Source organism: Borostomias antarcticus (genome assembly GCF_949987555.1).
Source record: "Borostomias antarcticus genome assembly, chromosome: 15".
NCBI lineage: Eukaryota > Metazoa > Chordata > Actinopteri > Stomiiformes > Stomiidae > Borostomias > Borostomias antarcticus.
The window spans coordinates 25,249,561-25,267,060 of NC_140248.1; the positions used below are offsets into that span (position 1 = coordinate 25,249,561).

A 17,500-nucleotide genomic window follows, 5' to 3' on the forward strand; every position below is an offset into this window, starting at 1 on the left:
CAGCTAGAACCACACCTCAGGGAACCTATCAGGTGGGTCCACATGGGACACAGCTAGAACCACACCACAGGGAACCTATCAGGTGGGTCCACATGGGACGCAGCTAGAACCACACCACAGGGAACCTATCAGGTGGGTCCACATGGGACGCAGCTAGAACCACACCACAGGGAACCTATCAGGTGGGTCCACATGGGACACAGCTAGAACCACACCACAGGGAACCTATCAGGTGGGTCCACATGGGACACAGCTAGAACCACACCACAGAGAACCTATCAGGTGGGTCCACATGGGACGCAGCTAGAACCACACCACAGGGAACCTATCAGGTGGGTCCACATGGGACGCAGCTAGAACCACACCACAGGGAACCTATCAGGTGGGTCCACATGGGACGCAGCTAGAACCACACCACAGGGAACCTATCAGGTGGGTCCACATGGGACACAGCTAGAACCACACCACAGGGAACCTATCAGGTGGGTCCACATGGGACGCGGCTAGAACCACACCACAGGGAACCTATCAGGTGGGTCCACATGGGACGCAGCTAGAACCACACCACAGGGAACCTATCAGGTGGGTCCACATGGGACACAGCTAGAACCACACCACAGGGAACCTATCAGGTGGGTCCACATGGGACGCAGCTAGAACCACACCTCAGGGAACCTATCAGGTGGGTCCACATGGGACGCAGCGAGGACCAAGCAGGACTTTATTTTCCTGTATTAAGATGTTTCATTGATTGATTGATCGTTTGACTGTTTGATTAAATGATTAAAAGACAAACATCACTAAATGCCTCATTCTGCCAGAACCCACATAGAGTATGAAAACCCTTCAGTGTTGTAATAAGTGTCAGAACTGGTCGGGTGTGAGCGCTGCCATCTTCTCCATCAGGGTCTGAGACACAGCCTGCCATCTGTGTAGTGATAATGGCGTTCAGCTGGACTACTGCATATCCACTCAGAGTACCATGGCGTCGTTGGCTGTCTCTTGATCTGATACTTTCTGATTATTACTCAGGCTTCTACATGGTCACTCCTATGAGCCCTGGCCAGTGGGAGAAGACCTTCCAGATCCGCAGCCTCCCACTAGCTCATATGAACGAGTCTGTGTGTCTCAGGTTCTGGTAAGAGCTCCTCCCCTCTCCCTCCGTTTGCTTGTTCAGTCTGTGGACAAAAGTGAAGAAGTGGTAATACTCTTAAAGATGGTGTGTGTATAATTATACAGGTGTTTACAAGACTAGGTCAAAACCTAGGATATGGCTGGGCCATGTATGTGAAATTGTGGCCAATTTGCAGATTTATTTATTTATCAATTTACCAAAGGTGTAACTCGTCAGTCAGTCAGTCAGCCAGCCAGTCAGCCAGCCAGTCAGTCAGTCAGTCAGTCAGTCAGTCAGTCAGTCAGTCAGTCAGTCAGTCAGCCAGTCAGTCAGGCTGTTGTGGTCCATCCCGTCTGTATACTGCTCCTGCTGTGCTTAGACCAGCTCAGTGGCCTTGTGGTTAGAGTGTCCGCCCTGAGACTGGGAGGTCGTGAGTTCGATCCCCGGCCGAGTCATACCAAAGACTATAAAAATGCTACCCGATGCCTCCTTGCTTGGCACTCAGCATCAAGGACTGGACTGAGGTCTAGCGTCATGTCCAGGGGGTGTACTGGTACATCAAGCTGCCTCACGCTATAGAAACAGGAGATAGGCTCCTGTCCTATGGGTCACTAGGCTCCTCCCCTATGGGTCACTAGGCTCCTGTCCTATGGGCCACTAGGCTCCTGCCCTATGGGTCACTAGGCTCCTGTCCTATGGGCCACTAGGGAGAAACCTTGGTTCGGATCCTGTTCCTGCTGTGCTGCTGCAGGTACCACATGTACGGAGAGGACGTTCGTCGCCTCAGGGTTCTACTGGACCAGCGGTCGGGTTCTGTGGTCGGGGACGAGGGTTCTGTCACCGTAGTCTTCCAGAAGGAGGGGAACTATGGGGATAACTGGAACTACGGCCGGGTCACCCTGGGAACCACAACCAGAACCAGCACCACCGTCACCCTGGGAACCACAACCAGAACCAGCACCACCGTCAGTATGAACTGCTACTACACACCAGCACCTCCGTCAGTATCCACACCGTCACACTGAGAAACAGAACCAGCACCTCCGTCAGTATCCACACCGTCACACTGAGAAACAGAACCAGCACCGTCAGTATCCACACCGTCACACTGAGAAACAGAACCAGCACCATCAGTATCCACACCGTCACACTGAGAAACAGAACCAGCACCTCCGTCAGTATCCACACCGTCACACTGAGAAACAGAACCAGCACCGTCAGTATCCACACCGTCACACTGAGCCCTGAGAAACAGAACCGTCAGTATCCACACCGTCACACTGAGAAACAGAACCAGCACCTCCGTCAGTATCCTCACCGTCACACTGAGAAACAGAACCAGCACCGTCACACTGAGAAACAGAACCAGCACCGTCACACTGAGAAACAGAACCAGCACCTCCGTCAGTATCCACACCGTCACACTGAGAAACAGAACCAGCACCGTCACACTGAGAAACAGAACCAGCACCTCCGTCAGTATCCACACCGTCACACTGAGCTGAGAACGAGCTGCTACCACGGCTCAGAGCAGGTTTATGAACTATGTCATTGAATGACAGAACCTACTAGGATGAAATGTATAGTTATGATATTGATAGGATGAAATGTATAGTTATGATATTGATAGGATGAAATGTATAGTTATGATATTGATAAGATGAAATGTATAGTTATGATATTGAAGAAGGCTTGGCGAGTGGACAGTCACTTAAAAGTGTGAAATTCAGATATTTATTCATGCATTAAGTGTAATACAGATATTTATTCATGCATTAAGTGTAATACAGATATTTATTCATTCATTACAGTGTAATATGGATATTTATTATAGCAGGCCTGGGTCAGGTTGTTTAGACTAGAGCATACAATAGTGTGCCTCTGGCAGGTGTGCTGAGAGGAAGTCACAAGATGTACAGTAGGAACATATGGTAAAAACATCACATGAGTTTCTGGTGGTAAACATCACTTGAGTTTCTTGTGGTAAACATCACTTGAGTTTCTTGTGCAAATCATCACATGAGTTTCTTGTGGTAAACATCACATGAGTTTATTGTGCGTATCATCACGTTTCTTGTGATGGGGCCCAACACAGAGAACGGAAAAACATTCCGACAACAGAAGTTGAGAACATCAAGAGCGCCTTAGAATGCTCTCCTCAAAGCAGGCAATCCCTTGAGCTAATTACTTCATTACACCTGTGCTTGTAAGCAGACTGGTAATATTGATTGAAAGATAGTTCACTGTTTTCAGCCCAATTTCTCAGATTTCAGGACAAAGTCCTGTTACATGTGAACGTACTTGGCCAATTAAAGTCATTCTTCCACAAGTATGTTTGCCAGTACATTTTGTGTATCAGATGAAATATTGTGGATCACATCCTGTCTTCTCGCTGTGGTGTTGCTAGGTGGTGTTTGAAGCCCAGAAGAGGGGCGGGACGAGGAATGACATCGCCCTTGATGACATCAGCATGACCAGGGGTCCCTGTGAGGACGGACCTCCAGAGCCAACAGTGGTTCCCACCCCCTCCACGCCTCCCCCAATCCCCAGTATGTCCCTGTCAGCCTGGTGACTCATGCTGCCCACGTCTGTAATGCAGTACATCACCCTCACTATCATAACCAGCTACCTCACTATCATAACCAGCTACCTCGCTATCATAACCAGCTACCTCACTATCATAACCAGCTACCTCGCTATCATAACCAGCTACCTCACTATCATAACCAGCTACCTCACTATCATAGCCAGCTACCTCACTATCATAACCAGCTACCTCGCTATCATAACTAGCTACCTCATCATCATAATCAGCTACCTCGCTATCATAACCAGCTACCTCACTATCATAACCAGCCTCCTCGCTATCATAACCAGCTACCTCACTATCATAACCAGCTACCTCACTATCATAACCAGCTACCTCACTATCATAACCAGCTACCTCACTATCATAACCAGCCTCCTCGCTATCATAACCAGCTACCTCACTATCATAACCAGCTACCTCACTATCATAACCAGCCTCCTCACTATCATGACCAGCTACCTCACTATCATAATCAGCTACCTCACCATCATAACTAGCTACCTCACTATCATAACCAGCTACCTCACTATCATAACTAGCTACCTCATCATCATAATCAGCTACCTCGCTATCATAACCAGCTACCTCACTATCATAACCAGCCTCCTCGCTATCATAACCAGCTACCTCACTATCATAACCAGCTACCTCACTATCATAACCAGCTACCTCACTATCATAACCAGCTACCTCACTATCATAACCAGCCTCCTCGCTATCATAACCAGCTACCTCACTATCATAACCAGCTACCTCACTATCATAACCAGCTACCTCACTATCATAACCAGCTACCTCACTATCATAACCAGCCTCCTCACTATCATGACCAGCTACCTCACTATCATAATCAGCTACCTCACCATCATAACTAGCTACCTCACTATCATAACCAGCTACCTCACTATCATAACTAGCTACCTCACTATCATAACCAGCTACCCCACTATCATAACCAGCTACCTCACTATCATAACCAGCTACCTCACTATCATAACCAGCTACCTCACTATCATAACCAGCTACCTCACTATCATAACCAGCCTCCTCACTATCATAACCAGCTACCTCACTATCATAACCAGCTACCTCACTATCATAACCAGCCTCCTCACTATCATAACCAGCTACCTCACTATCATAACCAGCTACCTCACTATCATTACCAGCTACCTCACTATCATAACCAGCTACCTCACTATCATAACCAGCCTCCTCACTATCATAACCAGCTACCTCACTATCATAACCAGCCTCCTCACTATCATGACCAGCTACCTCACTATCATAACCAGCTACCTCACTATCATAACCAGCTACCTCACTATCATAACCAGCCTCCTCACTATCATAACCAGCTACCTCACTATCATAACCAGCTACCTCACTATCATAACCAGCTACCTCACTATCATAACCAGCTACCTCGCTATCATAACCAGCTACCTCGCTATCATAACCAGCTACCTCGCTATCATAACCAGCCTCCTCACTATCATGACCAGCTACCTCACTATCATAACCAGCTACCTCACTATCATAACCAGCTACCTCGCTATCATAACCAGCTACCTCACTATCATGACCAGCTACCTCACTATCATAACCAGCTACCTCACTATCATAACCAGCTACCTCACTATCATAACCAGCTACCTCGCTATCATAACCAGCTACCTCACTATCATAACCAGCTACCTCACCATCATAACCAGCTACCTCACTATCATAACCAGCTACCTCACTATCATAACCAGCTACCTCACTATCATAACCAGCTACCTCACTATCATAACCAGCTACCTCACTATCATAACCAGCTACCTCACTATCATAACCAGCTACCTCACTATCATAACCAGCTACCTCTGGTTGAGTTCCTCAACACGCAGTCGTCACACTCTGGATGAGTTCCTCAGTTCCGTTCCACATCGTCACTCCACCCATGTCTGTTGATGTATTTCCAGTATTGTGGACGTTCTTATCTTCCATGTCTGTTGATGTATTTCCAGTATTGTGGACGTTCTTATCTTCCATGGTTGTCTTTCCTTTCTCCTAGCTGACTGTGGGGGACCGTTTGACCTGTGGGAACCCAACTCTGTCTTCAGCTCCCCTAACTACCCTCACTCTTATGGCGACAAGGCCAAGTGTAAGTGCTGGTGAACTACTTAATTTCATAGATCAAGATTCCTGTTTTATATAGACAACTGTGTTTACATTTGACATAGATAGAAATGTATAGGTTTTGTATAGGTTTCAGATGTGTTCTGTACATACAGTACTGTGTCTGTATGTCTTGTGTCTTTGCCCAGGCCTGTGGACTCTACACGCCAAGGAGGGATATAACATCCAGCTTCACTTCCTGGATTTTGATGTGGAGGCGACCTTTGACATGGTGGAGGTGCGGGATGGGGCGGGGCCACAGTCTGAACTGCTCGGTGAGTCTCTCGATGACCTAACCCAACCACGCCCTAACCCTCTCACTCTAACCTAACCCTACACTAACCCTCTTACTCTAACCCAACCACGCCCTAACCCTCTCACTCTAACATAACCCTACCCTAACCCTCTTACTCTAACCTAACCCTACCCTAACCCTCTTACTCTAACCTAACCCTACACTAACCCTCTCACTCTAACCTAACCCTACCCTAACCCTCTCACTCTAACTTAACCCTACCATAACCCTCTCACTCTAACCCTACCCTAACCCTAACCCTCTCACTCTAACCTAACCCTACCCTAACCCTCTTACTCTAACCTAACCCTACCCTAACCCTCTTACCCTACCCTAACCCTCTCACTCTAACCTAACCCTACACTAACCCTCTCACTCTAACCTAACCCTACCCTAACCCTCTTACTCTAACCCAACCACGCCCTAACCCTCTCACTCTAACCTAACCCTACCCTAACCCTCTTACTCTAACCTAACCCTACCCTAACCCTCTTACTCTAACCTTACCCTACCCTAACCCTCTCACTCTAACCTAACCCTACCCTAACCCTCTCATTCTAACCTAACCCTATCCTAACCCTCTCACTCTAACCTAACCCTACCCTAACCCTCTCACTCTAACCTAACCCTTCCCTAACCCTCTTACTCTAACCTAACCCTACCCTAACCCTCTCACTCTAACCTAACCCTACCCTAACCCTCTCACTCTAACCTAACCCTACCCTAACCCTCTCACTCTAACCTAACTCTAACCTAACCCTACCCTAACCCTCTTACTCTAACCTAACCCTACACTAACCCTCTCACTCTAACCTAACCCTACCCTAACCCTCTTACTCTAACCTAACCCTACCCTAACCCTCTCACTCTAACATAACCCTACCTAACCCTCTCACTCTAACCTAACCCTACCCTAACCCTCTCACTCTAACCCAACCCTCTCACTCTAACCTAACCCTACCTAACCCTCTCACTCTAACCTAACCCTACCCTAACCCTCTCACTCTAACCTAACCCTACCTAACCCTCTCACTCTAACCTAACCCTACCCTAACCCTCTCACTCTAACCTAACCCTACACTAACCCTCTCACTCTAACCTAACCCTACCCTAACCCTCTCACTCTAACCTAACCCTACCCTAACCCTCTCACTCTAACCTAACCCTACCTAACCCTCTCACTCTAACCTAACCCTACCCTAACCCTCTTACTCTAACCTAACCCTACCCTAACCCTCTCACTCTAACCTAACCCTACCCTAACCCTCTCACTCTAACCTACGTCATGGTACCTGAACTGTATGATTTGAGTCGAGCAGAGCACCATTATGTTCACTATTCTACTCAAACACCCACAGCCTCAGCTCAGATCCTCTCTGCTCTACCCTGAGCATCCTAGATCCTCTCTGCTCTACCCTGAGCATCCTAGATCCTCTCTGCTCTACCCTGAGCATCCTAGATCCTCTCTGCTCTACCCTGAGCATCCTAGATCCTCTCTGCTCTACCCTGAGCAGCTCAGATCCTCTCTGCTCTACCCTGAGCATCCTAGATCCTCTCTGCTCTACCCTGAGCAGCTCAGATCCTCTCTGCTCTACCCTGAGCATCCTAGATCCTCTCTGCTCTACCCTGAGCATCCTAGATCCTCTCTGCTCTACCCTGAGCAGCCTAGATCCTCTCTGCTCTACCCTGAGCATCCTAGATCCTCTCTGCTCTACCCTGAGCAGCTCAGATCCTCTCTGCTCTACCCTGAGCATCCTAGATCCTCTCTGCTCTACCCTGAGCAGCTCAGATCCTCTCTGCTCTACCCTGAGCAGCTCAGATCCTCTCTGCTCTACCCTGAGCATCCTAGATCCTCTCTGCTCTACCCTGAGCATCCTAGATCCTCTCTGCTCTACCCTGAGCTGTAGACAGTGTTAGAAGAGTCTGCCGTGGCTTTAAACATGAATTCTGTTGGTTCTGTGTCAGGCGTCTTCACGGGCAGCACCACCCCCTCTCCAGATGTGATCTCCACAGCCAATCAGATGACGGTGATGTTCTTTACTGACAGCTCAGTGTCCGGCAGAGGTTTCCATGCCAACTTCACCTCCGGCCTGGGGCTGGGCATGCCGAGTGAGGAACAGATCATTCATGAATACAAACGTTTTGCTGGACAATGTTCCCTCACGCTGTCCCCCCAAAGCTAATGTTGTCATGTGCTGTCTGTCCAGAGCCCTGCTCAGCGGGGCAGTCTCAGTGCCGGTCAGGAGGGTGTATCTCTGACAGCAGTGTGTGTGACCGCCGGCCGGACTGCTCCGACGCCTCAGATGAAGCGCACTGTCGTGAGTGAACCCAACGCCCTCAGATGTACTCTAGTCACACAGTACTGTACCTCCACACAGGTACAGTGACACCATACAATAAGCATGTCATTGTTCGTGGCACCTTATTTTGTACATATGACAAATAAACACGCCTGAACATCAGACAGTGCCTGGATATGTGTGTATGTGTAATTCTGTTTGTTCAATAGTATCTATATGAGTCTTGCAAGTCTTAGCAATCTTATTTCAGTTTCTATTAGCCGTAACAGTTCTGTATTAGTCTTTGGAATCTAACCTGGTTGTGGATGAGTCTAACCTGGTTGTGGATGAGTCTAACCTGGTTGTGGATGAGTCTAACCTGGTTGTGGATGAGTCTGACCTGGTTGTGGATGAGTCTAACCTGGTTGTGGATGAGTCTAACCTGGTTGTGGATGAGTCTAACCTGGTTGTGGATGAGTCTAACCTGGTTGTGGATGAGTCTGACCTGGTTGTGGATGTCTCAGTGCATCTCGTGAGGGCGAACGGCTCCAGCGTCCAGCGTCTGCAGCTCCAGGTCCAGAGCTCTCGGTACACAGCCTGCGCCCAGAACTGGACCTCCCAGGGGTCCGACTTCGCCTGCCGCTATCTGGGCTACAGGTGAGCGCTCTGGCTGTGTGTGTGTGTGTGTGTGTGTGTGTGTGTGTCTTTTAGAGAGAACTTTGAAAAGAGTATGTTTGGGAGAGGAGAGGGAGGGTTTAAGAGAGAGTAGGGTAAAAATATAGAGATACTGAGTGGGAGAGAGAGAGAGAGAGAGAGAGAGGGAGAGAGAGAGAGAGAGAGGGAGAGAGAGAGAGGGTGAGAGAGAGGGAAAGAGAGAGAGAGGGTGAGAGAGGGAAGGAGAGAGAGAGAGAGAGAGAGAGAGGTGTTGTTTAGACAAAGAAGGATATGAGTGTTACAGACATAGAGAGAGAAAGATGGCCGTTCATTGCTGACCAGTGAAAGGTCAGAGGTCAGTGTGTGTTGTGTTGATGGTGTGTTTCAGGTCAGGAGCTGCTCTCCCTGTGCCGGTCACAGCAGAGGATTCTCCCTTCGTCACCGTGCTAATAACACACAACAGCGTGGACCTAGCATACAGGTACACAACCACTAACACCCCTAGAACCTGAGCATACAGGTACACAACCACTAAAACACCCTCTATAACCTGAACATACAGGTACACAACCACTAACATCCCCCTAGAACCTGAACATACAGGTACACAACCACTAAAACACCCCCCTAGAACCTGAACATACAGGTACACAACCACTAAAACACCCTCTAGAACCTGAACATACAGGTACACAACCACTAAAACACCCCCTAGAACCTGAACATACAGGTACACAACCACTAAAACACCCCTAGAACCTGAACATACAGGTACACAACCACTAAAACACCCTCTAGAACCTGAACATACATGTACACAACCACTAAAACACCCCTAGAACCTGAACATACAAGTACACAACCACTAAAACTCCCCTAGAACCTGAACATACAGGTACACAACCACTAACACCCCTAGAACCTGAGCATACAGGTACACAACCACTAAAACACCCCCCTAGAACCTGAACATACAGGTACACAACCGCTAAAACACCCTCTAGAACCTGAACATACAGGTACACAACCACTAAAACACCCCTAGAACCTGAACATACAAGTACACAACCACTAAAACACCCCTAGAACCTGAACATACAGGTACACAACCACTAAAACACCCTCTAGAACCTGAACATACATGTACACAACCACTAAAACACCCCTAGAACCTGAACATACAAGTACACAACCACTAAAACTCCCCTAGAACCTGAACATACAGGTACACAACCACTAACATCCCCTAGAACCTGAACATACAGGTACACAACCACTAAAACACCCCTAGAACCTGAACATACAGGTACAAAACCGCTAAAACACCCCCTAGAACCTGAACATACAGGAACACAACCACTAAAACACCCCCTAGAACCTGAACATACAGGTACACAACCACTAAAACACCCTCTAGAACCTGAACATACAGGTACACAACCACTAAAACACCCTCTAGAACCTGAACATACAGGTACACAACCACTAAAACACCCTCTAGAACCTGAACATACAGGTACACAACCACTAAAACACCCCTAGAACCTGAACATACAGGTACACAACCACTAAAACACCCTCTAGAACCTGAACATACATGTACACAACCACTAAAACACCCCTAGAACCTGAACATACAAGTACACAACCACTAAAACTCCCCTAGAACCTGAACATACAGGTACACAACCACTAACACCCCTATAACCTGAGCATACAGGTACACAACCACTAAAACACCCCCCTAGAACCTGAACATACAGGTACACAACCGCTAAAACACCCTCTAGAACCTGAACATACAGGTACACAACCACTAAAACACCCCTAGAACCTGAACATACAAGTACACAACCACTAAAACACCCCTAGAACCTGAACATACAGGTACACAACCACTAAAACACCCTCTAGAACCTGAACATACATGTACACAACCACTAAAACACCCCTAGAACCTGAACATACAAGTACACAACCACTAAAACTCCCCTAGAACCTGAACATACAGGTACACAACCACTAACATCCCCTAGAACCTGAACATACAGGTACACAACCACTAAAACACCCCTAGAACCTGAACATACAGGTACAAAACCGCTAAAACACCCCCTAGAACCTGAACATACAGGAACACAACCACTAAAACACCCCCTAGAACCTGAACATACAGGTACACAACCACTAAAACACCCTCTAGAACCTGAACATACAGGTACACAACCACTAAAACACCCTCTAGAACCTGAACATACAGGTACACAACCACTAAAACACCCTCTAGAACCTGAACATACAGGTACACAACCACTAAAACACCCTCTAGAACCTGAACATACAGGTACACAACCACTAAACACCCCCCCTAGACCCTGAACATACAGGTACACAACCACTAAAACACCCTCTAGAACCTGAACATACAGGTACACAACCACTAAAACACCCCCTAGACCCTGAACATACAGGTACACAACCACTAAGCACCCCCTAGACCCTGAACATACAGGTACACAACCACTAACACCCCTAGAACCTGAACATACAGGTACACAACCACTAAAACACCCCCTAGAACTTGAACATACAGGTACACAACCACTAAAACACCCTCTAGAACCTGAACATACAGGTACACAACCACTAAAACACCCTCTAGAACCTGAACATACAGGTACACAACCACTAAACACCCCCTAGACCCTGAACATACAGGTACACAACCACTAACACCCCTAGAACCTGAACATACAGGTACACAACCACTAAAACACCCCCTAGAACTTGAACATACAGGTACACAACCACTAAAACACCCTCTAGAACCTGAACATACAGGTACACAACCACTAAAACACCCTCTAGAACCTGAACATACAGGTACACAACCACTAAACACCCCCTAGACCCTGAACATACAGGTACACAACCACTAACACACCCTCTAGAACCTGAACATACAGGTACAAAACCACTAAAACACCCCCTAGAACCTGAACATACAGGTACACAACCACTAAAACACCCTCTAGAACCTGAACATACAGGAACACAACCACTAAAACACCCTCTAGAACCTGAACATACAGGTACACAACCACTAAAACTCCCCTAGAACCTGAACATACAGGTACACAACCACTAAAACACCCCTAGAACCTGAACATACAGGTACACAACCACTAAAACACCCCTAGAACCTGAACATACAGGTACAAAACCACAAAACACCCCCTAGAACCTGAACATACAGGTACACAACCACTAAAACACCCCTAGAACCTGAACATACAGGTACAAAACCCCAAACCCCCCCTAGAACCTGAACATACAGGTACACAACCACTAAAACACCCCCTAGAACCTGAACATACAGGTACACAACCACTAAAACACCCCCTAGAACCTGAACATACAGGTACACAACCACTAAAACACCCCCTAGAACCTGAACATACAGGTACACAGCCACTAAAACACCCCTAGAACCTGAACATACAGGTACACAACCACTAAAACACCCCTAGAACCTGAACATACAGGTACACAACCACTAAAACACCCCCTAGAACCTGAACATACAGGAACACAACCACTAAAACACCCTCTAGAACCTGAACATACAGGTACACAACCACTAAAACACCCCTAGAACCTGAACATACAGGTACACAACCGCTAAAACACCCCTAGAACCTGAACATACAGGTACACAACCATTAAAACACCCTCTAGAACCTGAACATACATGTACACAACCACTAACATCCCCCTAGAACCTGAACATACAAGTACACAACCACTAAAACACCCTCTAGAACCTGAACATGTACACAACCGCTAAAACACCCCTAGAACCTGAACATACAGGCACACAACCACTTACACCCCCCCTAGAACCTGAACATACAGGTACACAACCACTAAAACACCCCCTAGAACCTGAACATACAGGCACACAACCACTAAAACACACCCTAGAACCTGAACATACAGGTACACAACCACTAAAACACCCCTAGAACCTGAACATACAGGTACAAAACCACTAACACCCCCTAGAACCTGAACATACAGGTACACAACCACTAAAACACCCTCTAGAACCTGAACATACAGGTACACAACCACTTACACCCCCCCTAGAACCTGAACATACATGTACACAACCACTAACATCCCCCTAGAACCTGAACATACAGGTACACAACCACTAAAACACCCTCTAGAACCTGAACATACAGGTACACAACCACTAAAGCACCCCTAGAACCTGAACATACAGGTACACAACCACTTACACCCCCCCTAGAACCTGAACATACAGGTACACAACCACTAACACCCCCCTAGACCCTGAGCTGTGTTCATGCTTACACTATCATAAAGCACGGTAGTGCAGTAGTTGAAATGATGCAATAGCAACAACCACCAAACAGCATTCAAGACTTTAACCGGGATGTTTTACTGAATATTCTCTCCTCAGTGACACCTGCGTTGGGGAAAAGGTTGTATCTCTGATCTGTGACAATCAACGTGAGTAGCAACCAACACCAGCTCTGACCACACAAAACAACCCCACATCCAATCATATCAAATGTGTTTTTTACATATAAGAACGTTTGGCAAGGAAGACTTCTTTGTGCTCTTTAGCTTGTGGTGTTCGTCTGGTCACCATGGGAACCGAGGACAGCGGGACCTCTGAGCAAGGAAGGGAGGAGCCTGGGAGAATAGTGGGAGGGGTCGACTCTCAAAAGGGGGCGTGGCCATGGATCGTCTCTCTTCATTGGAGGGGCCGTCACGTGTGCGGAGCCTCGCTGATCGATAATGAGTGGCTGGTCACCGCTGCTCACTGCGTCTACGGGTAAGGAGGCCATGCCCCCGTCCCAGCGTTTACTCAGCGTCCCAGAGACGCCATCGCTGATCCTAGATCAGCACACCCCTCTCTGCCCTTGGACCTCGTTTTTTAAAACTTGGTGTATATATAATACTACACAGTGGCGTACATAGAAAGGCAAAGATTTGCATACGTGATTCACAAACTTGGTGCATGCTCTATACATGCTGGTGCTGAGCATGCCAATGTTTCCAATCATAAATCAGAACTAATCCTAAAATTGTGCACATGGAACAAGCTTTGTGATCCACCCCCATTAATGCCTACAATTAGCCTTAAATGGTCATAGCTGGATTGACCCGTAACAGGGAAATGGTGATTACATTGAGCCAATAACCATAGCTCTCAGAATGACTCATCTGCTGTGATTGAGCTGAACCAACATGACGCTGAACTAACAGTAGACCTGAGAGAAACCGAGGATTGTGAAGGTTTTATTAAAACCACAGAGTGATTGATGTAGTGATTCAGAGCTCAGAAAACACATGCTGCTCCACTGTTTCCTGTTCTGACCCAACGTCATCATATCACCCACAATCCTTCAGTCTGACGTTAGGATGTGTGAACTCATGAGCTGTGTTCGGGAATCGCTCCCTATTCACTATATAGTGCACTATATAGGGCGTCAGCCATTTTGCTGTATTTCGTTTCTAAAGACGTTTCTAAAGATCATATTACAGAGGCATGTGAAAAACCACAACAAGCCCTCGCTCTATGTAAGCACAACTAGCGATTCATAAAGACAGATTGATGAAAACAACCGTTTCGCGGCAGAAAATAAATTTTTTAGAAGCTGCATTCTCAGTGCCCCGTCTGCCGCCATTACATGGATATATGGATATGGATATATACTGGCTCGCGCTGGATTTTACATTTCTTCTACATGCGTCCGAATTACACCAAAGTTATCTCGGTGAGTCAAACGTCTTATAATATGCCGTAAATAATGTCCAGGTTGTCAAAAACGAACATTATCCTTTAAGTTCGATTTTCATAAATACCAATCTTTGCGCGTTAAGTTCTGTATGCTTCTTTTAGCAGATTATTTTTGTGTATGTGAACACAATGTTTATAAACAAGGCCCCTGCTGACTTTTGGAAAACGTACTGGTATGAACAAGTATTTACTGTGCACTGTTTTAACACTAAAACTCTTTCACCCTCACCTGTTTGTGTAGCGATGTTTAAAACTGTATGTTCATCCAGACTGTGACCAGAGTCTCTGGTCCTGTAGGAAGAACATCCACCTGACCTCCTGGAAGGCGATCCTGGGGCTGCACTCCCAGGACCGCCCGGCCTCCAACCACACCGTCACGCTCAGCGTCGACCAGGTCATCATGAACAGACACTACAACCGCAGGACCAAGGAGGCGGACGTGGCCATGATGCACCTGCACACTCCGGTCATCTTCACAGGTGAGCATCTACTGGACTACACACCCTGACAGAAGGGAACATACTGTACAGACATGCGCACGCCCACGCCCACGCACGTACACTTAACACACACAAACACATACGCACACACATACACACACACACACACACACACACACACACACACACACACACACACACACACACACACACACCCTCCCCGTTTCTCTCCCTCCCTTCTACTCACTATAATGAGTGTTTGTCTGGACGCAGACTATGTCCAGCCCGTCTGTCTGCCCAGGAGTGAGCAGCACTTTGAGGCCGGGAGGAAGTGTGTCATCGCTGGCTGGGGAAGGACCGCAGAGCAAGGTGAGACCTGGAGGAGGACATGAACATGAACACACTGGACCATCACACTATGCAGACATGCAGCGCTGCTTATCCACTTTGTTTTGTTGACGGCTTGTTTCCTGATCCAGGTTCATTTGAGCAGGCGGGCGTTGATGGCAGTAGGAGTAGCAGGCTGCTCCCGGGTGTTGAAGTGTGAAACGTGCTCGTTCCTCAGGGTCGGTGGCGGACGTGCTGCAGCAGGCCGCGCTGCCCCTGCTGGGCCGGACAGAGTGCCAGAGGCTGCTGCCCGAGTACAACATCACCGCCAGGATGGTCTGCGCCGGCCTCCCTGAGGGGGGAGTGGACACCTGCCAGGTACGCTGGACCTGAGACCCTGGTAGACCCTGGTAGACCTGAGACCCTGGTAGACCCTGGTAGACCCTGGTAGACCCTGGTAGACCCTGGTAGACCCTGGTAGACCCTGGTAGACCTGAGACCCTGGTAGACCCTGGTAGACCCTGGTAGACCCTGGTAGACCCTAGACCCTGGTAGACCCTGGTAGACCTGAGACCCTGCTAGACCCTGGTAGACCCTGGTAAACCTTTGACCCTGGTAGACCCTGGTAGACCCTGGTAGACCTGAGACCCTGGTAGACCCTGGTAGACCCTGGTAGACCCTGGTAGACCTGAGACCCTGGTAGACCTGAGACCCTGGTAGACCCTGGTAGACCCTGGTAGACCCTGGTAGACCCTGCTAGACCTGAGACCCTGGTAGACCCTGCTAGACCCTGGTAGACCTGAGACCCTGGTAGACCCTGTCCTTCCTCAGCCAGGCAGGTGACGTGCTGGACAGGACAGGTGAGACTATTACAGGACAGGTGAGACTATTACAGGACAGGTGAGACTATTACAGGACAGGTGAGACTATTACAGGACAGGTGAGACTATTAGGACAGGTGAGACTATGTCAGTACAGGTGAGGCTATTACAGGACAGCTGTGACTATTACAGGACAGGTGAGACTATTACAGGACAGCTGTGACTATTACAGGACAGGTGAGATTATTTCAGGACAGGTGAGACTATTACAAGACAGGTGAGACTATTACAGGACAGGTGAGACTATTACAGGACAGGTGAGACTATTAGGACAGGTGAGACTATGTCAGTACAGGTGAGGCTATTACAGGACAGCTGTGACTATTACAGGACAGGTGAGACTATTACAGGACAGCTGTGACTATTACAGGACAGGTGAGACTATTACAGGACAGGTGAGACTATTACAGTACAGGTGAGACTATTACAGGACAGGTGAGACTATTGGGACAGGTGAGACTACTTCAGTACAGGTGAGACTATTACAGGACAGGTGAGACTATTAGAGGACAGGTGAGACTATTACAGGACAGGTGAGACTATTACAGGACAGGTGAGTCTATTACAGGACAGGTGTGGATATCTCTGTTCTTGTGTTCCAGGGGGATTCTGGGGGTCCTCTCGTGTGTGAGGAGGACGGTCGTTGGGTGCTGGCTGGAGTGACATCATTCGGGGTGGGGTGTGGCCAGCCCCAGAGGCCCGGTGTCTACGCCCTGGTGTCCCAGTTCACTGATTGGATCATACAGATAAGGCGCTTTCCTGACGCTGGGAAGACTGAGACTTGAAGTTCTTAAGGGAGAAGAATCCTGAACTATACCTTCAGAACTATACCTTCAGAACTATACCCTCAGAACTATACCTTCAGAACTATACCCTCAGAACTATACCCTCAGAACTATACCCTCAGAACTATACCCTCAG

The 17,500-nt window shown here is 47.9% G+C and overlaps 1 protein-coding gene across 1 annotated transcript in view; it reads left to right on the forward strand.

The window, feature by feature from the left end:
- Nucleotides 1-17,364, forward strand: part of tmprss15 (transmembrane serine protease 15) — a gene marked incomplete at both ends in the record, with an annotated part of 31,832 nt that extends 14,468 nt beyond the window's left edge. Inside the window, 15 exons of the mRNA XM_084450418.1 lie at nucleotides 1,033-1,138; nucleotides 1,866-2,043; nucleotides 3,522-3,663; nucleotides 5,764-5,853; nucleotides 6,017-6,142; nucleotides 8,128-8,271; nucleotides 8,370-8,480; nucleotides 8,966-9,098; nucleotides 9,484-9,576; nucleotides 13,585-13,634; nucleotides 13,752-13,962; nucleotides 15,229-15,410; nucleotides 15,645-15,740; nucleotides 15,937-16,076; nucleotides 17,182-17,364. Of these exons, the coding sequence (XP_084306544.1) occupies nucleotides 1,033-1,138; nucleotides 1,866-2,043; nucleotides 3,522-3,663; nucleotides 5,764-5,853; nucleotides 6,017-6,142; nucleotides 8,128-8,271; nucleotides 8,370-8,480; nucleotides 8,966-9,098; nucleotides 9,484-9,576; nucleotides 13,585-13,634; nucleotides 13,752-13,962; nucleotides 15,229-15,410; nucleotides 15,645-15,740; nucleotides 15,937-16,076; nucleotides 17,182-17,364 (1,985 nt within the window). The remainder of the gene's footprint in view (nucleotides 1-1,032; nucleotides 1,139-1,865; nucleotides 2,044-3,521; nucleotides 3,664-5,763; nucleotides 5,854-6,016; nucleotides 6,143-8,127; nucleotides 8,272-8,369; nucleotides 8,481-8,965; nucleotides 9,099-9,483; nucleotides 9,577-13,584; nucleotides 13,635-13,751; nucleotides 13,963-15,228; nucleotides 15,411-15,644; nucleotides 15,741-15,936; nucleotides 16,077-17,181) is intronic.
- Nucleotides 17,365-17,500: the final 136 nt, after the last annotated feature.